The 25673-nt window shown below is 42.1% G+C and overlaps 1 protein-coding gene across 6 annotated transcripts in view; it reads left to right on the plus strand.

Moving 5' to 3' along the window:
* Window positions 1-25673, plus strand: part of PTK2 (protein tyrosine kinase 2) — a 229416-nt gene that overhangs the window by 104772 nt on the left and 98971 nt on the right. For all 6 annotated transcript variants that reach the window (XM_075141090.1, XM_075141088.1, XM_075141084.1 and 3 more), the window contains one exon: window positions 5695-5782. In XM_075141090.1, coding sequence (XP_074997191.1) covers window positions 5695-5782 — 88 coding nt within the window. The remainder of the gene's footprint in view (window positions 1-5694; window positions 5783-25673) is intronic.

Raw genomic sequence — 25673 nt, forward strand, 5'->3', positions numbered from 1 at the left:
TATCTTACAGTAGCATAAATTGTTAATTCTTCCTTAGGCATTTGCTTGTATGAAGGCCTGTACCTGTGCATGGGATATGATCCCAGATGACAAGTGAAATACAAACAAACAAAATCCCAGGGCTTTTTTACAGGAAAGCAATAAAGACTGGAGTGGATTTGTTTGCTTCAGGTTTCCTCTTAGTGTTTATGCTAGCAAGGCAGACCTGGGCACGCATTAAACTCCATTTTTAATGAAGAAATTAATCTTCACTTGTAGTATTATTATTTTAATGATTGGATGTTTCCAAGGGCATGAGGATGAAAGATTAAAAAGCCTTCCTTCCTTAACCTTCATCTTTACCCTGTACAGCTAAGTGAACTAGGGTTAGCAGGATGTAGGACTCTTAAATCATAACATAGACCCTGGTCATTTTTGGTAATACCGAGTCTTCAACAGCAATCACAGCAGCTATCCTTTCTGTCTCTAAAAATGCTATGTGCCAAAGCACTGTTCCGTTTGCTGGTCTTTTTTATCCCGCAAGGGGAGAATCAAGACATTTGAGTAACAAATTGTTCCCCGCAGGGTAGACATCTGCCGGTTCTATACTTAAGGTTTGTAGGTAAAGCAGGTCCTTGTAACCAGGCAACATTCATGTTTTGGCTCTAACAGGTAGAAGATGCCCCAATGCTTAGCAATCCTGTACTGTAAGTTTTGATAGCTGCAATACAAATGCCTTGGCACTGATACAAAGGCCAGACCACCTGCGGAATGATTTAATGAGTTGACTAAGTTGATCTAAAAGCTCTGTATCTCTTCTCTCCACAGTCTGTATTCTCCCCTCTCTCGCTTCCAGTTATCCAGTCCTTTCCCTTTTCTTCTATATGCCTTAATGCTTGTCTAATCTTTCAGTGACCTGATTGAGTTCATTAAACTCACACAAGGCTCCTCCTTTGTCTGCCCTTTTTGTTCCCATCTTCTCTTTTCTGGTTACTTTTTTGCTGATGTGAACTGAATTAGAACTTGGTGGAAGCAACCTACATGGTTGGGACTGGTGAGATTATTTCTTTCAGTGCCACAAAATATTAAGCGTTGGATCATCCTTTCTTTTTTAGCTCCACCAACTGCCCAGGTAGTGCTTGTTACTCAAAGAGAAGCTCCTAGAACTGCTCACTAGTGTATGCTATGTTGTGGACAGGTCACTTCACCATACAGCTTGTTAACTGTATTGATGCCCACCTTTCTGCAGGTCTGAGCGGAGGCCTGTAGTGTGTGTCAGTGTGTGCATGGAAGCATCTATACCACAGTATAGATGCAGAGCAGCAAGTAGAATAGTAGTCTCTGGTTTTATCAAACATAAAGGAAATGATCATCAGCTGGGATACTTGCTCAAAAAGCAGACCTGGTTTGTGAGAAAGGGACTGGTCATCCTCATGCTGGCTGCATTTCAAAGACAGTAGATCTAGAGGATATTGAAAATCAAGCCCATCCTTGAGTTGGCCTTTGGAAATCAGCTTCTTCATTCCCATAGGCGTAGTCAGAGATTAGGTTATAAATAGGTAATGAAGGTCACTCCCAGTGACTGTCCCAGCCAAGTTGTTTTGCCTTACCTGATTTTCTCATGAGATCCTGTTGCAAAAAGCAGTACTTCTCATGGCTCCTCAGTTAAGAAGACAAGTCCCTGTAAAGGAGAAAGATTGTTTTTCCTATATTTTTTTTAATCCCAGAGGGTAAAGTTGTTCTACATTCTGGTCTAGATCAGGGTGACTGAGACAATATGTATGCTGCTGAAGGTCTGAGATCAGTTCCACATGCATTTCCTCAGGCCTGAATGGTCTCTGATTGTTGGCTTGTAGGATGACTGAAAAATAAGAAAAGAGGTGGTGTGGAGTTGCTACCAGTATTTAGGCAATATTTGTTATTAGTACATTGGAAGGCCAGATAAAGCATTCTTTTCATTTGTATAGTGTGAAAATTCAACCCCATCTTCAGTATCTATTATTAAATAAGATGTCTGAAACACATGCATTGAATCATAACACTTTCCTTCCAGGATTTAGAAGGTCCCCTTGGTCAGGTATTTGATACCCCTGTGGTGGGTTGATGTTGGCTGGCTGCCAGACCCCCACCCAGCCCCTCTCACTCCCTGTCCTCAACAGGACAGAGGGAGAAAATAAGATAAGAAAAATTGTGCGTCAAGAATAAAGGGAGATCACTTACCAAATATGGTCACAGGCAAAACAGACTCAAATTCCGGAAAATTAATTTAATTTATTGGCAATTAAAATAGATTCAGGTAGTGAGAAACAAAGACAAACATTAAAATCCTTTCCTACCATCCCCTTTTACCCTGCTCACCTTCGTCCCCCACTTCCGACCCCTCTCCCCGTAGAGGGGCGCAGGGGGTGGGGATGGGGGTTGCGGTCGGTCCCCCCCAGCCCCTTTCGGCCGCTCCTCCCTCCTCCCCCGTCTCCCTGCTCCAGCGCGGGCCCTTCCCCGGGCTGCAGCCCTTCAGGGACAACCTGCTCCCGCCGGGGCTCCCCACGGCCGCAGCTCCCGCAGGAAATATCCCCCTGCTGCGGCCTGGGGCCCTCCCCGGGCCGCAGGGCGGGTCTCTGCTCCCGCGGGCTCTCTCCAGGGCTGCCGGGGATCCCTGCCCCGGGCCTGCAGCCCCTCCTGCCCTCCTCCTCCTCCGGCCTCGGGCTCCCTCTGCCGCTGCTCCCTCCTGGGCTTCCTCCTCCTCTGCCTGTGCCGCCCGTGGCCCTTTCGGAAACCTGTTTTCCCCCCGGCGCCCCGGCTTGGCTGAGGGGCTCAGCTGTGCCCTGCGGTGGGGCCGCTGGAGCCGGCCGGGACCGGCTGGGACCGGCTGTGTCCGGCACGGGGCAGCCCCGGCCTCTGCTCACAGAGGCCCCCGCTGCCAGAGCCTGGGCACACCCAATACAACTTCTTAGGGCAGGTACACTTTCTAACTTATTCTTTGCTTTGAAATATTTGAAAATACCTTGTCCATTAACTGTCCCCCAGAAGCACTGTGTGCTGGTATTCTGTCTTGTACACAAACCAAGTATGTGGCAGTCCGTTCAGGTAAAGCCATAGCTGTGTGCCCAGCTACAGCCCAGGAAAGTGGCCTGTGTTAGTTTGCAAGATCCTGAATTTTCCTTAGTTGACTTTACTGATTTATAAATTCTCTTGTGCCATGCTAATGCACTTGAGTTTCATGTGAACCTATGCTATGAATTTGCCAGTCCCCCACAAAGATTAATCAAAACAATAATAAAGAAGTGCCATATTTTGTATTAACATTCAGTGATTTGACAAAGTGCAGCTCCAATGGGAAAGGATGAAATTGTGTTTTAATTAACCGGGAGGTGCTGCAATATGAATAACCAGTTACCCAGTCACTTTGAAGTATCGGGTCAGTCAACTTTTCTTTGCTCAAAGGTTGGATCTCCACTTCTGAATACTCTTTTTTTTCCTGCTTACTGTTTCATGCAGCAAGGCTTGGAAGGTGATGTGGAAACTTGCTGCCATGGAGAGGAATTCAGATAGAAATGGATAAAGGATGAGGAGAGAATAGCAGGAGAAAGTGCACCTGGGAAATGACGAGAAATTTATAAGGACAGTTTTCAGAGAACAGTGTTGGTTTTAATCTTAAAATGCAGAAAAACAACTAAAATGCACTGGGTTATAGAGTCCCAAAAAATGTAAACAAGCAATTTTTTTTACACAGATTTGTTTTATTCCGTATCGGTCTTTGTAGTGGTGTTCAGTGATAGATTTGAGGGGATACGGCAGAAGCAGGCGATAGGGGAGGCTTTGCATTTCTGCTTCTGGTCAGTGTGCTCATGTGCTTTCTCTCCCTAGCACTTAAACACCTGCAGGTACGATTTGGCTTATATCTAAAATTAGATTAATAATTAGATATCTGCTATGTATCATGAAATGTAAATGCTGATCAGCAATAGAAGGTGGTTCTGTGTGCCTTCTCAATTAGAGTAAGTTTTGAGAGTTTGTCTTAACTGTGACTTTGAATCTTTTTTTTGTTTATACGTGTCTGTGGTGTTGTATCAGAGAATGGTTTGGGTTGGGAAGGACCTTTAAGGATCATCTAGTCCAACCTCCCTGCCATGCGCAAGGTCATCTTTCACTAGATTAGGTTACTCAAAGCCCCATTCAACCTGGCCTTGAACACTTCCAGGGATGGGGCATCGACAACTTCTGGGGCAACCATTTCCAGTGTCTCACCACCCTCATTGTAAAAAATTTCTTCCTTATTTCCAGTCTAAATCTACACTCTTTCAGGTGTCCTCCACCTATTTTGCATACCCTACTGTCTGAAGACTCTTTTTAGTTTAAGAACATGTTTTTTGTGCAAGAAGACTGAGCATGCATTTTCCTTTATGAAACAAACGTGCCATACTGTGAAAAAACTTCATTTTACGTATTCCTAGTTTGTATATAGTGTGTATGCATGTGTTTATAGTTTCTAAATGTTTTCCTTGTTTTAATGATTTCTAACGGGACAATGTATTTTCAATTATTTCAAAGAAGAATACCGCAACTTCTGTTCGCAGTGGAATCCTAAGCAGCAGTAACTCCTAGTAACTTTTTATCAAATACCTGCATAAATCTTGATTACAGGCAGCCAAATCACTTGCTGAAAAGAAGTTCTTGGCCTGCTGAAACCAACAGGTTGAAATGTTGCAATATTTGCTCTGACCATCATGAGTAGATTGTTAAATATACTTACTTTGGGGAAGGGCTGTAAAGAGTTTTATACTTAGGATATTCTGTATTGGCACACCCAAAGGGATGAGGCCATTTATTATCAGAATTTCATTGCAGGAAAGTGTTAGAGGCGGAAGCATGCAGTATGTGTCAAACATCATGGGCAGCTACCGCAGGGCAAGCAGTAATACTAAATTTAGGGATTGGAAGCAGAAGCTTAGGTTTGAGAAGGGATACAAATTTGGTATAGGTCATATATGATCAAGGCTAATTCTGAATTTCCCTCACTCCGTGGAGTACTATTAACTTGAAAAATATGACTGTCACATTGAAAACTGGTTCATTTGGTTTTTGCATGCATCTTGATGATGAAGAAGGAAGTAGGAGACCTTTTTACAGAGAAATCCCTTCAAAACCTTTGGAACAATTCAGAGGTGAATATTGCAGCACTTGATCAGAGAAGGAGCAGAGTCATGTTCCTTGAGTAAGCCCTGGTTTTGTCTGTAGCATGTGGCTCCCTGGTGAGTAAGGTTGCCACTCTTACTTGTTGGAGCAGTGGGATCTGTGTTTTAAGTACCATGCTTGTGATAACCAAAGATAAAAGCTGTTGCCAGGGGGTCATGTCAGTGGTGATGGCAGCTCATCTGCTGTCGTCACCTAATTGGGGCCTTCTTTCCTATGGATCTGGACCTGATAGCTTATCTGCTGCAAGTCTTAATGCTTAAGTCCTCACTGAAGCTTTGAGAAGGCAGCAGGGGTTTTATGTTTGCTTCTATTACAAAGGTCCTTGGTAAACATCTTTATGAAATGTCAGGTACTGCATACCATTTTAGTTCTCTGAGTAGTCAAAAGAGGAAGTTTTCCCTTAGTTTTCTGAGTTTGTTTTGATTTTATCCTTATTTTTAAGAATGTTTGAAGACGTCTTTTATTTCTGAGGAAATCTCAATTACTATTTCTGTCTCACCAGTTCTCTTTCTTGCTTTTCAGATATGAATTGAGAATTCGATATTTGCCAAAAGGATTTCTAAACCAGTTCACTGAGGACAAACCAACTCTAAATTTTTTCTATCAGCAAGTATGTTCAGTTCTACTACACTTTCTTTTGCTGGCATCAATTTGGGAAATTCTGGCTTTGTTTATGCGGATAACATATTACTGCAGAAGCAGAAATTGGTAAAATTTAAGGTTGCATATATAAACCAGAAAGGGCGTGAACCCATGGCATCTTTCTCCTTGAGAAGTGGTGAGGAATATTTTCCAAAGACAAGGTAATTCTGCAGTTGTCGTCTTAACTCAGATAAAATTTACTGTTGTTCAGCTGGCTTCTTATAGTTGTTTCACACTTTATTAAGTTGCTGAATTTCTTTATTTTTGCAAGCGCAAATAAGTGGGCAGTTTCACTAAAACCATGGAATGTTTTTTCCACTCATATTGTTAGGTTATTTTCTTGATTTGAGTATGTCTTATTGATTAGTAAAACTGAATAATAGTAAAAGTTTCTGTAAATTAAGCACCTAAATCTTCATTTTGTTCACTTAAATAATTTCAATCTGCTTTTAGACTGGCAAGCTCAAAGTAAAACTTCATAGGGGTATCTGTTACAGGAGTCTGGACTAGAATGGTTATAGTATCCCCTAACTTTAAGCATCCATGCATCTGTGAAAATTCAAACATGAAGTTATGTGTTAGGTGGGTCTTTTCCAGTGTCTGGATGGTACAATGTCTATGTTCATGTACTGAAATATTGTTAGTGCTTACCAAACAGTTTGTGTTGCTTATGGTGATAAGTTTGTGAACCAGATATGGTTTCATGTCATAGTTTTAAGCAGTACTTTATACTACTATATGGAGGATTAGTTTCAATCTAGATTAAAGGAGCCATTTTATGGAGTATTGTCATGATAGAGATGGAACAAGGTAGGAACGAGGCGTAGGGTGAGAGGGCTTGTGAAGTCAGCTGAAATGGCAGAGCTCAAGAACTACACCATGAAAGCTCTGGAGTTTTGTTTTGAAATAGGAATTTTTTTTTACCTGATGCATTTTATTGTGTCAAAGGAACAACAATATGATGTGCTGATAATGTTCTCGAACCCCAAAGGCTTCTACCAAGGAAAACTATTGCAATGGACTACTGTCCTTTTTGTTGTGTCTCTGCCACATTCAAAAATATCCTGATCTTAGGGGGGCACACCATAATTCTTGAGCAACATCCCCTAAAATTAGGGTGTAACTGGAGCTGGTCCAAAGCATGGCACTCTTCTGCCCTTATGAACACACGTTTGCAGATGAGTGTCCTGGTTCCGGCTGGGACAGAGCTAACTTTCTTCCCAGTAGCTTGGGGGTGTGCTGTGTTTTGGGTTTGGTGTGAAAGGAGCGTTGATGGCCCATTGATGCTTTGGCTGTTGTTGGGTGGTGCTTGCACCGGGAGGGGGGAGCACAGCCGGGGTGGTGGGCCCAGCTGGCCAATGGGGTATTCTGTACCATGTGACATCATGCTCAGTATAAAAACCGGGGGGGGGGGGGGGGGGGGGGGAAGGTGCCTCGCCCCCGTTCGTGACACGTGGTCGGTGAGCAGTTGCATTGTACATCACCTGCTTTGTGTATTCTGTTGTTGTTGTTGTTCTCGTTGTTATTACTGTTCTTCTTCGTTTTATTTCAATTATTAAACTGTTTTTATCTCAACCCGGGAGCTTTCCTACTTGTGCCCTCCCGATTCTCTCCCTCATCCCACCGGAGGGGGGGGTGATCGAGCGGCTGCGTGGAGTTTATTTTTGCTGGCTGGGGTTAAACCAGACAATGAGGAACCAGGAAACAGTAATTCTGATTATATTTTCTTTTTAAGTTTCTAAAAAGATGAAAACATAATCCTCCCTGCTGTCCAATACTTCAACTGAAAGCAGAATATAGAATTAACATGCTTGTACTAATGTCTTAAATGTCTTCTATGCTTTATTGTACACACACATATTTGTGTCTTAGGTAAATGCCTTTTAATTTCTTTAATATGTATTGATACATGATGAAGTTGATTTGTGAGAAGACAATTCTAGTGCAGTGCTTATATGGACTTAGCATTCCAGTTTAACTAATCTGTGTGATATGCTTGTTTCAGCCTAAAAATGCCTGGGTTTTGTCGACTTTTTAGTTCTGCCAGGGGTTCTTCTAGAAACAAGAAAATCATGTTCCTTTTTGCTTTATCAGCAAGTGACTTTCTTCATACTGGCTTTAAACATAGGAGAGTTGTGTTTTCCATGATGCAGAAGTGGCTGATGAGCTCCAAAATAATTTCCTGAACTCCATCATTTACCTATCCAAGAGCTGGGAAGCCTGCAGTGTCCTTTCATTTGTGCCTCAGAAACTATTTCTTTCAAGCAAGGAATTTAAAATGCCGGAGGAATATTTTTAGCATTTTCTGAGAAAAGTTTACTAAATTTGTGGAAATCATTAGAAACAGATACAAATGGCTCAGAATAGCAAGAAGGCTTATGAAGGTCAGCAGGAACTCATATGAAAAGACGACAGCTGTGTGTATCTGACAATGCCCTGAATCCTAGTTCTATCATGAAACGAAAATCAGAGATTCTTGTCTCCTTGCTCTGCACACCATACCATTTTTTTTCTCTTCCCCTTTCTTGTCCACCTTACTGTGAGATATTTCTAAATCCAGTTCTTCAAAAGTCACTGTTCTTTGTTCTAGGGTGCTGCAAGGTAATTTGGGTCTCCATTGTCATAGAAATTGGGTGCACAACTTTTCAGAGCTGTCATTCTCTATCCATGATTCTGTTTTGCTCCGTAAGTCTCACCTGACCTCTTGAATAAATTAGGACAATTTCTTTTATCTGGTAAAGTGATATGACTTAGGAAAAGAAGGCAGGAAAAGAATTTGAGCAATAACGCTGCTTCATAAAACAGACCTAAAACATAGGAGGATGTGGAAAAACAAGGAAAGACGATTTTTCACATTCTATTCCTCTCTCATTGTCATTCCCGCAATATTTTAACATCCTCTTTTGCTAACCGCAGCTCACCCTTCACAATCAGACACATCATGTTGTATATAGGCAAGAACAACAGAATATATGTAAATCATACATGCATACATAGATATCTTGAGCTTTCTGCACAGAAATAACTGTATTGGAGATTATGAACATAGGACCCAGTTACAGAATTTTAAAAAATCCAACAGAATAACACTTCTGTAATCAAATTGGCTTTTGTAGATGTAAAAGTCAAATACATTGCTGTCTCGTGTGTTATAAATGAGAAAAAAAGATTTTGAGGACCAGATGCTGCCCATGACTAAATCTTTCTTTTCAAGATGAGGCTGAGAACCTATTACCAACTTGATAACATTTAAACACATGTTGTCTGACTTATTAAAAATGTACAATATTGAATTAAAAAGCTCATGGAGAAGGAAGAGAAATATGGTGACCTCAGTCACCCACGAATTGTCCATGGATTTTAGAAAATGTAATTATTTTCTTGAATAGGAGTTGCAGAGCAGCAGTATTGTTGAAAAAGAAGCTGAAAGTTTAAGTAAGAGACTGAATCCTCAAGTGATCTTCGTCTTCCAGAAAAGCACAGAACATTTGTAAAGATAACAAAATGTTACCTTAATTGTTGTCAACAGAGACAGTTTATTCATACAGTTAACCCAAACCACAATTATCAGGCTGTTAAACTGAAAACTGGCACACGTTTGTAACTTCACATGCATGACTACTCCCATTCACTTCAATGAGTGCATTGCCCTGTAATAAATTGGTGCAAGCATTTAAGTCTTATCAGCTTAGACTTAATATGTGAATTTTTTTTTTCTTAATTTTGACTATTTTAAGGATACTGTGACCTTTCTTTGTTTTGGATATTCTTTATTTTCAAGAGTCTTGAACAAATCAAGAACCTATGACCAGAACTGTTTCTAGCTTGATGTACAGCTGTTTGTAATGAGTGGCAGTCATTCCGCCATCTGCAGTGGGCGTAAGCTGTTCTAATTGGAAGTATAAAAGCAGGACACTTAACGAGACTTTTCATAAGAGTGCCCCTGGTTTGCAATCTGTACAGCAAAGGATTAAAATTAGTGTGTGTGAGGGAGGGGAACCATGCAACTTGTTTGTAATGTCAGAATTAGTCATACTAATATTGATACCATGCAGTTCGTCGAAGCATCTGTGTTTCAGGCTTTGAGACTTGAGATGGGGGAGAGGCTGATGCTTTGACCGTTCCTCTTGACTGGAGGAGTTGTGTGTTCAAGACATGTCACTTTACATCCCAGTTGAGAGCTCAGATCAACGCACTAATGTTAGAATTGTGTCGTCTTTTTTTTACTGGTCTGTTTGGAAGGTGTCAAAGATAGTGGATGACAGGTCTTCAGAGGTGTCTTCTCTTTCTTTCATTAAGTAGAGCATTTAGGTGGTGATATTGCATTGACTGTATTATTATTCCCCTGGGCCCAACTGCTTACAATTTCAGCCGAATTAGGCAAATCGGATCCCACCCAGTGTTGTTTGAATTGTGAGGTTAAAGTATTAAAAAGTCAGGAAATGCCAGATTTATGGTTGTCTACACAGTTGGCAGATGCTTGCTGTATAGGTTTTTATGTGCCAGCCTTCAGTGGTGTCCTGTTGTATTGCATACCTAAATCTGAACCAAAATGAACTCTAACCCCACCCCCAAAACCTTAAACATGAAGTGCACAAGATTGCTGAATAAAAACACTGTAAGTTAATTTTTATCATTAAGTAACCTCCTTTTTTTTTTTTTTTTGGTTCAGTGGACTGTTTTGTAAATATCAATAAAGATCTCTCTCTTTTGTATGAATTTTTATCATTTTTCAAGAAAACTTCAGAGGAAACAAGCATAAGGGTACAAAAGGAGAATTAAAAATTGGAGTTTTTTGAGTAATGAAAATTAGACTTCACATATTTCTTGTACTTTTTGGGAGCATTTCCAGTTGCTTTAAATAAGTGTTGGTGAAATTCATTGCGAGTGTCTTCCTTTCCCTCTGTTACAGTGACAAGGCTGTTGGGAGGTGGAAATAAAGTGGACAGGCTTCTCTCTTTTCCCTTAATAGCTGAGTGAGGAACGAAAGCCATATCTCGCATCAAGACAGAATACAGCTTTTAAAAACATCCACATAATGAGAATCAGACATAAGCTACTTGAATTGCCTTCCTTCTATTGTGGGACAAGAGCCTGCACACATTTATCCTTGAATAACGTTAGCCCCCAGTAATTGGAGATGGTTTATCCCTTGATGAAAAGGCAATAAGCATCTGTATGAGAGTGGGGGGGAAACCAGCTCTTAGGCATCAGCTGTTCCATTGTTGCTGTCCTTGTGCTTCAAACAGAAGACTTTTAAAGGAACTTTTTGGGGTTTTTTAGCTCCGGAAGAACAAGAAAAAGTTGTTTATATCAGCGTAGAATTTTTCTCTATGCTGTCTCGTTTAGCCTGCAGCGTGGAGCCGCCCTGGAGGTCTACATATATATAATAAAGGAGACCATAGGATTGGACGATGGTTTGGTTTTGCTTTTTAAAATGAGCCAAAGTTCATGTAATGCACAAGAGAAGGAATTGCAAGCAGAGGGAGGATGATCTCAAAGTTAGGACAGGTAGATGATGTTCTGCAAAAATGGAGCTGAATTCTGTGCCACAGGGATTCTGTATTTCACCAGACAAATACAATGCAGGTTCATTTTCATAAGAAAACTGTTTTTAAAAAGAAAAGGGGAAAAAAGTAATACTTGTTTTCCTCTAAAAAAAAGGAAAAAAAAAAAAGAAAATTGTCTAAAGAAAGAGGAGGCAAAGTTTCTTGTGGAAAAATGGCACTCTTTGCTCTCTCTCTCTAGTATCTGTGAAGACAATGTTAACACTTAAAATGTATTTCCTTAAATGAAAATTTTCTTTTATATTGTGGCAGATAAATGCATCATGCAAATTAAATTGTTTTTATAACACTGACCCCAAGATGTAGGAAATTTCAAGTCCAGGCAATTACTGTAATAACTTAATGATTAAAGTTTTATAAGGCTTAGGTGCATGAGATATAATTTGAAGTGCAGGCTGGGAATTAGACTCTTCAACCTAATTAAATAACAACATCTCTTATACCGTAATAAAAATAGGAGACCTAAAGCAAATGACTTTGACAGGAAAAGCTTTGAAGAAAATCAAGGACATAAGGAGAAAAGCTGGCATTGTTCGTGATATTGGCAGCCTGTTTAAAACAAAAAATAAAACAAAAAGATCATCTTTCAGGAAAAGTTAATGGTTGACACATAAACTGTGCCCTAAAGGGTAGTGGTAATAAATGTAAGAATTGCAGCCACTTAAAAAGATATTAAAAAATCTTTTTAAAAAAAAAGATAAAAATATAAATCAAACTGAACATCACCTGTCTGCTCCTTACAGCTTGTAAAAGTAATTATAAGTGAGATATCCTTTACAGGGGTCAGTTTCTTGAAATTGCTGAAATTCACAATTCCTCATAAAGTACTGATTTTTTAACTATAAAAGTTGATTTACACTCTCAAAACTATGCTGACATTCTTGCAGATCTTCCTGTTTGTATCGCTGTGTAGCTACTTCGGTATCTTCCAAATGTTCTTTGTCAAATGTCTGCTTTCTGTTAGCAGTGCTTATGATACTCGTATTCCTAAATACCTCTTAAATAGTCAGCCAAGCTCAGTCCAAAGAAAAATGGCTGGTTTGATTTAAAATTTCCACCTGTCATCCAGAGTGGTGAAAATAGTGCTTGTGGGCTTTCTTGCAGTCATACGTGAATTACTTTTAATTCAATACGATAAATTTAAAATGCTCAGGACAGGTTTCCAGGTACTGATGCATGGGTATGTCTTTGTTAGTAATCTTGAACAAAATGTTATTCCAATTAGTGTATTAGGTTATATATAACATGCATCAGACCGGAGGGGGCGGGAGGGGGGAAAGTTGACTCAAGTTGATGCTTGGACTCATTTGTTCTAGAAAAGCAAAATTTGCTGTTGGAGAGGAGGAGTATAAAATTAGCTGTTAGCAAGGCATGCTTAGTAGGTTGAGTACTATATGGCTCCCAAGAGTATAGTCCTACTTTATCAAAGATCTGAGAGGCAGCAGTGTATATTGCAGTGACATCTGGAGATCAGCCCACTCGGACAAAAGGGATCATTTTTAGCCATTCTATCCCTAACAATGCCTCGTCAGAAGTTGATTTCCCCCCCAACCCCATCTCTAATGCCCTTATTATTAACAGAGGAGCTTCCAAAATTAGTTAGAGATGTCAAAGTTCACCTCTAGATAATACAGAGACTGTGACCTTCGAAGACGAAGAGGAGGAGCAGCTGAGGACAGATGGCAAATGAATGTTATCCTGATGCAGAATCGGTGCTTTTAACTCCACTAGAAAAGGCCAAAGCCTTAATTTTCCCTAATGTAGACTTATCTTCTGTAATAAGTCTAATATTATCAAATGGGTAAATAGGGGTGGAAACACATATGTGTTTCCCTCCTGTGCATTCTTTAAAAACTACCATTACGATCATTAAGATGGCTCCTAAAAATACTGATGACATTAGAAGCATGCTTTGGGCTTTTGTGCATATGGTACTTCATTCAGAGCAGATGAGGCACAAATCTTTGAGGGTTAATTTTGCGTAAGATTTCTGAAGCTGTAGTAATGTGGGTTGGGACCCTACTCTTTCAAGCTGATTATTCTGATTCTGCAGTGAAGAAAATTCAGTGTCCTACAGGAACCTGCTGTTGTTAAACGAGGGTGGACTCCGCTGTGAAAAGTTGGAGGAGCCATCTCCTTTTGCAGTTTGGTGATTACAGGTAGAAGCAATTATATAGGGTGACTGTTCTGCATTCATCTAATGATGTATCTGTCCCAGGCTACACTACAGCATTCCTGTAGTGCATTTAACACTACAAGACAGATCACAGAATATTTGAGATAATTATGTCTGATAGGATACCACAGAAGATCTGTGTCGTGGATCGTGGTGGACTTGCATGTGGTACCCGCTGCAAGTGCGGAACAAAATGCAGTCTGAACAGGAGTACTCTGAACACAGAGCAACTTTGTTCATTTTGAATGTGAAATTGTGGGGAAAACAAATGTGGTATATGCTTCAATCATTGTCTTGGTCACATAAGTAGTTGCTGAAGATCATCTTTTCTGATGGATATATTGAGGTACTCCGGACTTCCATGTTATGGAAGCTGGATTTAAGAGTTGGTAAATTAAAGGAAAAATTTCACTGGACTGTCGTAGGACCAATGTCACCAGAAGTGTTGTGTGTTAGTGTAAAACAAAGATCCTGATAAGCAGTTCTTGTGGTGGCTCAGAGTGAGCTATTACATGCAAAAAACAAACACCAAAATACCTTCAGGTATTAGAATCTTGAATGTTTAAAAGCAGGTGCAAGAACACACCTGAGCTGTTAAAAAGGAGAATAAATAAATAATTATTCCAGATATAGGAAGGTTAAGAGGAAGGTTGTATTTGTTAATATAAATGTCGCACAAGTACGACAGCACAAGTACGTAATTTCTGAATATAAAAAACACCAGCTAAAAATATCTGGATAGAACAAATGGATAAGGAGAAAATGGTGTAATGTGAATCTTTGTTTTCCATGCTTCATTAAACTATTATAATTACGATTCTTATGCTACTTACTAAATAGAATACAGAAGACAGTTTGTTTCTTTGCTTGCTTATCCAAATATCTTATGTGTTACGGTGGTGATTTTTTTTGGTTATGCACTTAACTCTTTAGGGGGTACTTAATCACTGAAGTGCTGTTTAAATGCAGTTCTCAAAGCAATGCCAATTTGGAAAAAAAAAAAGTAAAAAAGGACTAAGTTGTGTAAGTAGGTCATAGACATTGAAAGAGAAATAGATGGCTTATTTTTAAACTGTCCTCCTGAAAAATTGGAGATCATCCTGCGGGAAATTTCTTGGTAACATTAAATGAGCTGGGAAAGCCAGCGTAGTGGCAAGTATTGGTATTCTCCTTTTTTGAGACACCATTTGATAGTACTGTTGCTAAAGAATTTCCACAGTAGTTACACTTGAAAAGAAAACTCAACGGAAAGTTTGATTTTTTTTTTAATAATTTCTAAGGATATAAACAAATTTAAACCTAAAATATATTTTAAAGACACAACAAGTAAGTTTTTTTTAAATACCTAAACTCCTGGAAAGCATTCAGTACTAAGTTCAGAATGATTTTACTCTTGTTCTTAATAAAGAAATTTAAATCCAGCTTAGTGTTTTTATGAACTGCACTGGTAAGATGGCTTGTCAGCCTGAGTGAACGTTTTTCTGAAATAGTGCAGCTGCATAAAAAAATTGTATACAAAAAAATGAAGCAGATGGCTTTTGAAAGTAGCAGCTGGTATATAAAATACGAGGCCTGTGATAGATTTCTTCTTAAATCATGTGTGCTAGCGTAGGGCTATTCTCTAATTTCTCCATCTTCACAAACATGGGCTTTCCTCTGTCTCCAATTTTTATTTTAAATTATACCAGCTGGAATTTGCTAGCCATTTATATAGCTAGGAAAGTGCCCATTATTTCCTAGTAAATTTTAAGAAGTTAGAAGTTATACCACCAGTAATTTGCCCATTCAAGTAAAAACCCAAATGTTTTAAAAGTCTGACATCAGAAATGAAACTGGGCTTTTGTTTACGTGCCTGTCTGCCTTGTGGTAAAAGCTTATTAGTTCATGGTGTTCATCTCCTTTCTTTTCTTACGATTTTGGAGTATCTTTGAACTTTTAATGCTTAAAAGACTAGAGACATAAGAGAGATTTTTGTTCTGGCTAATCAATGAAGAATAGTGATGTAAAAATTTTTTTAAAATACTGGTGAGAATAGAAGGTAAATAAACAAAGTGAATTGTTGCTGAATATCAGGATGTTAATATGTCAAGAAATACATTGTGGCATAGGATTATGTTGAATTTCGAAATTCTTGTTTGTTATAAATACTACTGCCCTTTCTAAGCATGTATTCATTGAACACATGAATGTGTGTGTTGGGGGTGTGTGGCAGTTTTGTTTCACTTTTTATTTTATCAGGACATGTAAAAGACTTCTTTTTCCTACCTCCGAGAGGTGCATTTATGCTTGGCATTCATGTTTTCCACATATTGCATTCCTTCCTCGTAGTAAACTGTTTGTAGCTGTCGTGACCAAGAAGTTAACTACAAATGTGAAGCGTAGGTCACACTTTGATTCTTATTCACCAGCCTGTGAATGAGCAAATGCAAGTACAGTTATTTCTTCTAACACTGACATTGTAGTAGTACTCATCCAGAATTCTGAAGTAGTTTTCATTTCCACTATACCATGTTTAATGGAACTTAAATAGACTAATCCTTTTGCCCACAAAGCATACACCTGCTTGACTGTGAATCTGATTTAAACTTGTTAGAACATTTACAGAAAAAAATCCGAGGGAAAAGGTGATTGAAATCAACACCACAGTTTGCAGCAAGAAATTATTTCTGTCTCTATCCTCCTTTAAACTGCTTTCAAATATATTTTTCTCTGGAAGTTCAGATAAGCACATTCTGCTAGAATGCAAAATGGGTAAGTAAGCAGAAGCAAGCGTGTTGCAAGCAATGTAAACCAAAGTGATTCACTTAATATTTGGGGATTTTGATTGTTACCAGATAAAAAGTATATAGGCTTCCAGCAGTATAACACTTGAATTCATACTCCTAGTGTAAATCTAAGTGTTTGCCTTGTTGACCTTTATGCATTTTTATTGCTAAAACATTGTGACCATGAAGCATTTGAGATGACTACAGGCTTCATGTAGTTTTATCATTGCCAGAGCATCTGGTCTCTAGTGTGTGGTGTAGCTGAAGTAATACCACACAGGTGTAGTAGAGTACTTTAAAGGCTTCATTGGGTTGGTGGAAATTGGTAAAGGTTGCTGCTTTACTGTTTCTTGTTTGGCTGGTTGGTTTTTTTGGGGTGGCTTTTTCAAAACCAGGTTTGTGTGACAAGTTTGTATAAATTAGCGTTCTCTTACAAACTAGATAAAATTAAGTCATATTAAATAGCATCCTACAGTATTTTCTGATTTAGTCTTTGGAGAGATCCCATTCTGAGCAACTAAAATGGGGAGCAGAACAGCAGCAGTGGTACTTGGTCTGCTTGAAGAGTATACATATCTTGGTGATGTACTCTTCAGCCTTCCTCAGGTATTGCATCCTGTTAACTGAACTTCCAAGCACATACCACCAAAGAGGCAGTTCTGCAGGTGTTACATGAGCTCACAGATAACAGCATCAGCAAAACCCACAGATCAGGATTCATCCTCCCTCTTAACATACTTCTTCTGAATTCGTAGTAAACAGAAAAAACGGGTAGAATTCTTTAAATTTGTCAGAGTTAAGTTTTTGTGTCTTTGTATGTATGTAGGCTCTATGCTCTTAAACATAGGGCCTTTTTTCCCTTAAACAGACAAAAAATACTCTCATTTCTCTCATTTAACTATATTAACAACAATAATAATAAAAGTAATAATTGAGCAAACACAAAAGACTTCTAGAAAAACTGTTCAATTGCCCTGTGGCGGTGCGCTTAATTACCATTAGATTATCTTTTGCATCTCTTCCATTTAATATTTGTTCAAGCTTTTTCCTTAGGAGGTTATGCAGCTCGTGCTGAACCTCTTGCAAAATTCTTATCTAATCTTTGCATGAGTATTAGTTCATGCAATGATCTAATGCCATCTCAAAGAGAATAGTCAAGAAAAATTAAAGGTGATAAGAGAAGTTCTCATTAGTATTCTGGGAGTAGAAATTGAATCTGCTTTTTTTTTTCCCTCCCCTTAGACTTACTGAAATTTAAAGAAGAATGTGTGTGCCCAGGTTTCTGAAAAAAGCAAGATAAAATTAATTCCTTCTATCAATTTATTACTTTTGCTATCCATAATAGGACACTGCTCAATCTAATTAGACCAGAAAATTATGGCCATAGGCTTCCTGAAGCTTATAACCTCTTTGTACACCTTCCAAAGTTTAAACACAAAAATAAATAGGTGTATATAATGTATATGCAGTGCTTTATGATAATCAAGTGCAGCTATTAATTTTGGTCAGAGGATGTCATGACTGATTTTGTGAATGCTGCTATTAGTCACTTCTGGACACTGAAGGAGTGTATTATTTCTATGTTTTCATCTCATTTCTTAGGCAGATAAAAGCATTTTTATGCCACTCTTCAGGTTGAATAATGTAGTGAATTTGAAAGACTTGAAACTCATGTTACTGTACCAAGGAACTTCAGAAACAACACCCACACACACACACCCCCAACGCAATAAATCAGCAAGGGAGAGTCTCTTTTGGCTGAAATGTGAGGTGGAGGGAATATATGTAATTTAGTCCTTTATGAAATATCTGTGTTTGTCCATCTCTTCTGGACTGGGATGTGCAAAAAAACCCCTTTTTTCTGCTTGTCACACTGACAAAATTATGCACTCAAATAGGCAACTGTCAGCTTGCAGCATTATGGTGAAAATGTCTCACTTATGTCTTGCAAATAAGCTGAGAATTTTCACAGTACTTATTTCTTCTTCCAAATTGTTGGGATTGGGTGGGTTTTTAAAACTTAGTCAAGTTCTGGTGCCTGTAGTTGCAGAGTCAAGCTGGGAAAATATGACTGGAATTTGTGAAAGCACACAAGCCAGAAGGCAGGAGGAAAGAAACTCCAAACTTTAAATATTTGGGTAATTTTGCTTATTTATTTATGGAGTAGTAGTTACTTGAGGCTAGCAGCATTTTAAAATATGTTTTCATGAAACTGAATATGTTCTTAAGCTGTTTAGTTTAACAAATGAAGTACTTCAGTACTGGGATCTACAAGGCAATGAGCTGTGAAAATAAATGAATACAAATTTGATCATGATATACTAGTAGCCTCAAATTAGCGTAGTTTCTGCAATGGGAAGTTTTGTATGTGAGGATTGAAAAAATACTTTGCTGCAGTCAGTTCTCTCTGGCGTCTGAATGCTTTAAAGAATAGGTGGATAACAGCTCTGAATTTTCCTGGTGATGCAAAATTGCTGAAATGGTTCAAAAAATTGAATACATAGTTTTTTAAAAAAAAAGTTTAATTAAATATAAGTGAACTAGCCAACGGATATTTGATTTGAGTGGATGTAAGGCAGGCTAGCTAATGGATTTTGTGAACAGATATGTTAGCTTTTTAGGTGAAGTAACTTGGCCTATACATGAAGATGAATTCTCAGAAAAAGGGTAGGAGAATGAAATGAAAGCTTCTATTTAAAGTACAATTAAGGTTCATTAAATCTCAGTATGGATGACTAAGAAGTAAATTGATTATAGTTTCCTTTAACTTGATAAATTTCTGGAATACAGGCATCCATATAAAAACTGAACTCACATACAATTTGCATCTTCAGTTTGTTTCGTACTTTTCAAATACCCCCATGTAGACTTGGGGACAAGGAGTACTGTTCTGTTGTTTGCCACTATGGGTATTACAGAGGTCATTTATGGTAATAACATGGGAGCCTGCAAATTATATTCCTCATAAAAATGCTCTGAACTTGGGTTTGACGGTTTTAATGCAGGACAGGTTTCATATCCTTACTGATGAACAGAAATTCTGATTTTATTTTCTCTTTAGGTTATTACATTGTGCCATTTATGAGGGCATCTAGATGCTAGTTCTGACTCAAAAAAACCCTTGATTATAAAAGATTTTCTTTTAGAGAAATACTATGCCATTACTGATGGGTGCAGTTCTGCAGTAGAATGAAGAGTAATTGTAAACGGACGCTAGCTGAGATAAAAATCTCAAAATCTCTGCATTTTTTGTCTTGTTTCCAGAAGTGCCCTTTCCAGGGAAACTTCTTCTCATTTTGGCACTTGATGATACTGAGCAGCAGGCTGGTCAGAAATGCCCAAACTTCCCGTTTTCCAAATTTCTTGGAAATGCCTAAAGGCTTTGTAATGACTTTCAGTACAAGAGAGCTATTGAGCTTTTGGAGAGAGTCCGGCAAAGGGTCACGAAGATGATGAAGGGAACGGGAGCATCTCACCTATGAGGGAAGGCTGAGAGAGCTGGGACTGTTCAGCCAAAGAAGGCTAAAGAAGCTTCAGAGAAGAGAAGGCTTAGGGCCACCTTAGCAACGTATGTCAATACCGGAAGGGAGGAGTCGTCGTTTAACCCCAGCCAGCAACTAAACACCACGCAGCCGCTCGCTCACCCCCCACCTCTGGTAGGATGGGGGAGAAAATCAGGAGGGCACGAGTAGGAAAACTTGCAGGTTGAGATAAAAACAGTTTAATAATGGAAATAAAACAAAGTAGAACAGTAATAATAACAATGATAACAACAATAACAGAATACACAAAGCAGGCGATGCACAATGCAACTGCTTACCACTCGCTGACCGCGTGTTGTGAACAGGGGGAGAGCTCCTCCCCCCCCCCCCCCAGTCTTCATACTAAGCATGACATCACATGGTATAGAAATACCCCATTGGCCAGCTGGGCTATGCTGCCCCTGCTCCAGCTTCCCCTGCACTTGGCAGAGCATGGGAGGCTGAAAAGTCCCTGGTGCAAGCACCACCCAGCAACAACCAAAGCATTAATGGGCCATCAATGCTCCTCTCATACCAAAAGCAAAACACAGCACACACACACCCTCAGCTACTGGGAAGAAAGTTAACTCTGTCTCAACCGGAACCAGGACAGGAGGCTGTGAAGAAGATTGAGTTAGACTCTTTCCAGTGGTGCACAGTGACAGGACCAGAGGCAACGGGCACAAACTGAAACAGAATAGGTTCCTTCTGAACATCAGGAAACACTTTTTACCTTGAGGGCTACTGAGCACTGGTACAGGTTAACCAGGGAAGTTGTGGAGTCTCCATCCTTGGAGATATTCAAAAACCATCTGGATGTAGAATCATAGAATAGTTTGGGTTGGAAGGGACCTTTAAAGGTCATCTAGTCCAACCCCCCTGCCGTGGGCAGGGACATCTTCAACTAGATCAGCTTGCTCAGAGCCCTGACCAACCTGACCTTGAATGTTTCCAGGGATGGGGCATCTACCACCTCTCTGGGCAACCTGTGCCAGTCTTTCACCACCCTCATTGGAAAAAATTTCTTATATCTAGTCTAAACCTACCCTCTTTTAGTTTAAAACCATTCCCCCTTGTCCTGTCGCAACAGGCCCTGCTAAAAAGTTTGTCCCCATCTTTCTTATAAGCCCCCGTGAAGTACTGAAAGGCCGCAATAAGGTCTCCCCGGAGCCTTCTCTTCTCCAGGCTGAATAACCCCAACTCTCTCAGCCTTTCTTTATAGGAGAGGCGTTCCAACCCCCTGATCATTTTATGGCCCTCCTCTGAACCTGCTCCAACAGGTCCATGTCTGTCTTGTGCTGAGGACCCCAGAGCTGGACGTAGTACTGCAGGTAGGGGTCTCACCAGAGGAGAGTAGAGGGGCAGAATCACCTCCCTCAATCTGCTGGCCACACTCCTTTTGATGCAGCCCAGGATACGGTTGGCCTTCTGGGCTGCGAGCGCACATTGTTGGCTCATGTCCAGCTTTTCATCCACCCAAGTACCCCCAAGTCCTTCTCAGCAGGGCTGCTCTCAATCCCTTCATCCCCCAGCCTGTATTGATACCGGGGATTGCTCCGACCCAGGTGCAGAACCTTGCACTTGGCCTTGTTGAACCTCATGAGGTTCACACGGGCCCACTTCTTGAGCTTGTCCAGGTCCCTCTGGATGGCAGCCTGTCCCTCAGGTGTGTTGACCACACCACTCAGCTTGATGTCATCTGCAAACTTGCTGAGGTGCGCTTGATCCCACTATGTCATTGATGAAGTTATTAAACAGTACCAGTCCCAATACGGAGCCCTGCGGGACAGCACTTGTCACCGATCTCCATCTGGACATTGAGCCATTGGCTACTACCCTCTGGATGCATCCATCCAATCAATTCCTCACCCACAGGACAGTCCACCCATCAAATCCATACCTCTCCAGTTTAGAGAGAAGGATATTGTGGGGGACCATGTCAAAGGCCTTACAGAGGTCCAGAGAGATGACATCTGTAGCCCTTCCCATGTCCACTGATACAGTCAGTCCATCATAGAAGGCCACTAGGTTGGTCAGGCAGGACTTGCCCTTGGTGAAGCCATGCTGGCTGTCTCGAATCGCCTCCCTGTCCTCCATATGCCTTAGCATAGCTTCCAGGACGATCTGTTCCATGATCTTCCCAGGCACAGCGGTGAGACTGACTAGCCTGTAGTTCCCGGGGCTTCCTTTTTTCCCTTTTTAAAAATGGGGGTTATGTTTCCCCTTTTCCAGTCAGTGGGAACTTCACCGGACTGCCACGACTTCTCAAATACAATGGATAGTGGCTTAGCAACTTCATCCGCCAGTTCCCTCAGGACCTGCGGATGGATCTCATCAGGTCTCATGGACTTGTGCACCTTCATGTTCCTTAGATGGTCTTGAACCTGATCTTCTCCTACAGTGGACGACTCTTCATTCTCCCAGTCCCCACCTTTGCCTTCTGTGGCTTGGGCGGTGAGGCTCGAGCACTTGCCAGTGAAGACTGAGGCAAAAAAGTCATTGAGTACCTCCGCCTTCTCCATATCCCAGGTAAACAGGTCTCCTGTTTTGTTCTGGGGACGGCCCACATTTTCCCTAGTCTTCCTTTTATCCCCGACGCACCTGTAGAAGCTTTTCTTGTTGCCCTTGACATCCCTGGCCAGATTTAATTCTATCAGGGCTTTCGCTTTCCTAACCTGTTCCCTGGCTGCTCGGACAATTTCTCTGTATTCCTCCCAGGCTACCTGTCCTTGCTTCCACCCTCTGTAGGCTTCCTTTTTGTGTTTGAGTGTGTCCAGGAGCTCCTCCTTCATCCATGCAATCCTCCTTGCATTTTTGCCTGATTTTCTCTTTGTTGGGATGCATCACTCCTGAGCTTGGAGGAGGTGACCCCTGAATATTAACCAGCTTTCTTGGGGCCCTCTTCCTTCCACGACTTTGTCCCATGGCACTCTATCAAGCAGATCCCTGAAGAGGCCAAAGTCTGCTCTCCTGAAGTCCAGGGTAGTGAGCTTGCTGTGCACCCTCTTCGATGCCCTAAGGATCTTGAACTCCACCATTTCATGGTCACTGCAGTGAAGGCTGCGCTTGAGCTTCATGTTCCCCACCAGCCCCTCCTTGTTGGTGAGAACAGGGTCCAGCATAGCACCTCTCCTCGTTGGCTCCTCTGCCACTTGGAGAAGGAAGTTATCATCCACGCATTCCAGGAACCTCCTGGATTGCTTATGCCCTTCCGTGTTGTCCCTCCAACACATATCGGGGTGGTTGAAGTCCCCCATGAGGACCAGGGCTTGTGAATGTGAGGCTCCTCCTATCTGTGTACAGAGGGTCTCATCCGCTTGGTCTTCCTGGTCAGGTGGCCTGTAGGAGACCCCCACTGTAATGTCACCTGTCCCTGCCCTCCCTTTAATCCTGACCCACAAGTCTCGGTCAGCTCCTCATCCATCCCCAGGCAGAGCTCCTTGCATTGCAGCTGGTCATTGACATGGAGTGTGACATCCCCTCCTCGTCTCCCCTGCCTGTCCTTCCTAAAGAGTCTGTATCCCTCCGTCCCAACACTCCAGTCATGGGAGCCATCCCACCACGTCTCTGTGATGCCAATATGATCTTAGCCCTGCAGGCGTGCGTATGTCTCTAACTCCTCCTGTTTATTCCCCATGCTACGTGCATTTGCGTTAAGGCATTTAAGCTGTCTTACTGGCTGGGGTTCCTTTGTGCCGCTCTTCAGGCTCTCTCCTGCTGACCTGTGTGATCCTTCTCCAGGCTCTGGGCATCTGTTGCTGGCCCTGGCATCAAACTGGTAGGAGTGGGATGGATTGAGGTTCCCCTCCCTTGGCAATTTTAGTTTAAAGCCCTCTTCACCAGCTTGGCAAGCCTATGACCGAAGATGCTCTTCGCCTTCTCTGACAGATGGACGCCATCAGCCCCCAGTAGACCAGGTTTCTCAAAGCGAGTCCCATGGTCTAAGTAGCTGAACTCCTGGCTGTGGCACCAGTCCTGTAACCATTTGTTGATTGGCCAGATTTGACTGGCTCTTTCAAACCCCTTCCCTTTGACCGGCAGGATTGATGAAAAAACTACCTGTGCTCCAGAGTCCCTTACTACCGCTCCCAGGGCGCTGTAATCCTTGATACTCCTCAGACTGCTCCTGGCTGCATCACCGGTGCCCATGTGAAACAACAGCAGCGGATAATGGTCAGTGGACTGTACGAGGCTTGGTAGCCTCTTGGTAACATCCCTGATACGAGCCCCCGGTAAGCAGCACACCTCTCTAGAGAGTGCGTCAGGTTGGCAGATGGGTGCCTCCATACGTCTCAGAAGAGAGTCACCTACTACGATCGCCCGTCGCCTTTTCTTAGTTGCGCTGGTTGTTATACGGGGGACAGATCAGGCTGCCTTACCCAGCTCCAGTGCCTCTCCTGGTGTGACGGGTCTTTCCTCTTCAGCCTGCAGAGCAGTGAAGTGGTTCTGCAGGGGCACCTCAGGCTTCAGGGGAAGTCTTTTCCTCCTGCTGGTCCTTGCTGTTGCGACTGTCCATTCTTCTGCATTATTGGCCCCCCTCCCTTCTGCGTGTGCCGGTGGGGGAGTTTTTGGCTGTTTGGCCGTGGGCCCACTGCAGACTGTGCTTGGAACCAGCTATCTAACTCCTTCTCAGCCTCCCTGATGTTACGCAGCCTTCTCAGTGCCTCTTGCAGCTCAGCCACCTGCTGCAGGAGGTCCTCTACCTGGGTATACCTTTTGCAGGCAGGTCTGCCGCCTGTCCCTGCCCCAGGGGAGAGGTTTAGGCACTTTCTGCAGTTCGAGATCTGCACTCTCCCATCAGCAGCTCCATCTGCATGGAGGCATTGGCCACCACTGGGGTAGATGGTGCAGACTCCAAAGCTGGAGCTGCAGCCTTTGCTCTCAGACGAGTGCTCGCCATTCTGCCTTGCGGGTCAGGTAAGATGAGTGCCCTTGACCTGCGCAGATGGTCACAGAACGGTGCCCAGTTGCTGGGTTACGTGTATGCCGAGTCCCGCACTCGGCCCGTGGCATGCCCCTCCTTCGAAGAGGCGCCCTCCCGCGCAAACTGACGTGCCACGCCCTGTTTGCCCGTCCTGTTGCAGTGCTCCTGGTCGCCAGTGCTCCCTGGGGCTGCCTTTTGTGGGAGTGGGGGTGGCCGCCGTTACTGCTGGCCCCGCCCACGCCTCCTCAGCCGCCCTCGTGGCAGCTGCCGGCTCCCGACGGGTCTTTGCGCTCCCCTGTGAGTTCCCCGGCTCAGGAAACCCCTCTGTACGCCGCGATCCGCGGGACACGCCTGCACCGGAGCTGATCCCCTCCGCGAGTGACGGGTTGGTAGCGGTTACACCGCGTTTAAATATGCCGCCATTACTCCTGTCCCTGCCCACGCCTCCTCAGCCGCCCTCGTGAGAGCTGCCGGCGGGTTTCTGCGCTCCCCTGTGGGTTCGCCGTCTCTGGAACCCCCCCCCTGTACGCCGCGATCCGCCACTCCGCTGCGGGGCACGCCTGCACCGGAGCTGATTGCCTCTGCGAGTGACAGTTGGTGGCAATCATAGTCCTGGGCAACTGGCTCTAGGTGGTCCTGCTTGAGCAGGGGGTTGGGCCAGGTGAGCTCCAGCGGTCTTTTCCCACCTCAGCCATTCTATGATTCTGGGTGATTCAGATGGGAGAACTCTTTAGTCAATTCATAACATTAGGTAGTGTTTTACACCTGATGCTGAAGAATAGGACCTTAAATTACCCTGCAGAAAATATTTCTTCTTTGCTGAGTCTTTCAGATGAATGGAATGTATCTGACATATCTTATAAATAAATAGATGATAATATGATATATACTGTAGATACACATAAT

Source organism: Calonectris borealis, chromosome 2, assembly GCF_964195595.1.
Source record: "Calonectris borealis chromosome 2, bCalBor7.hap1.2, whole genome shotgun sequence".
Lineage (NCBI taxonomy): Eukaryota > Metazoa > Chordata > Aves > Procellariiformes > Procellariidae > Calonectris > Calonectris borealis.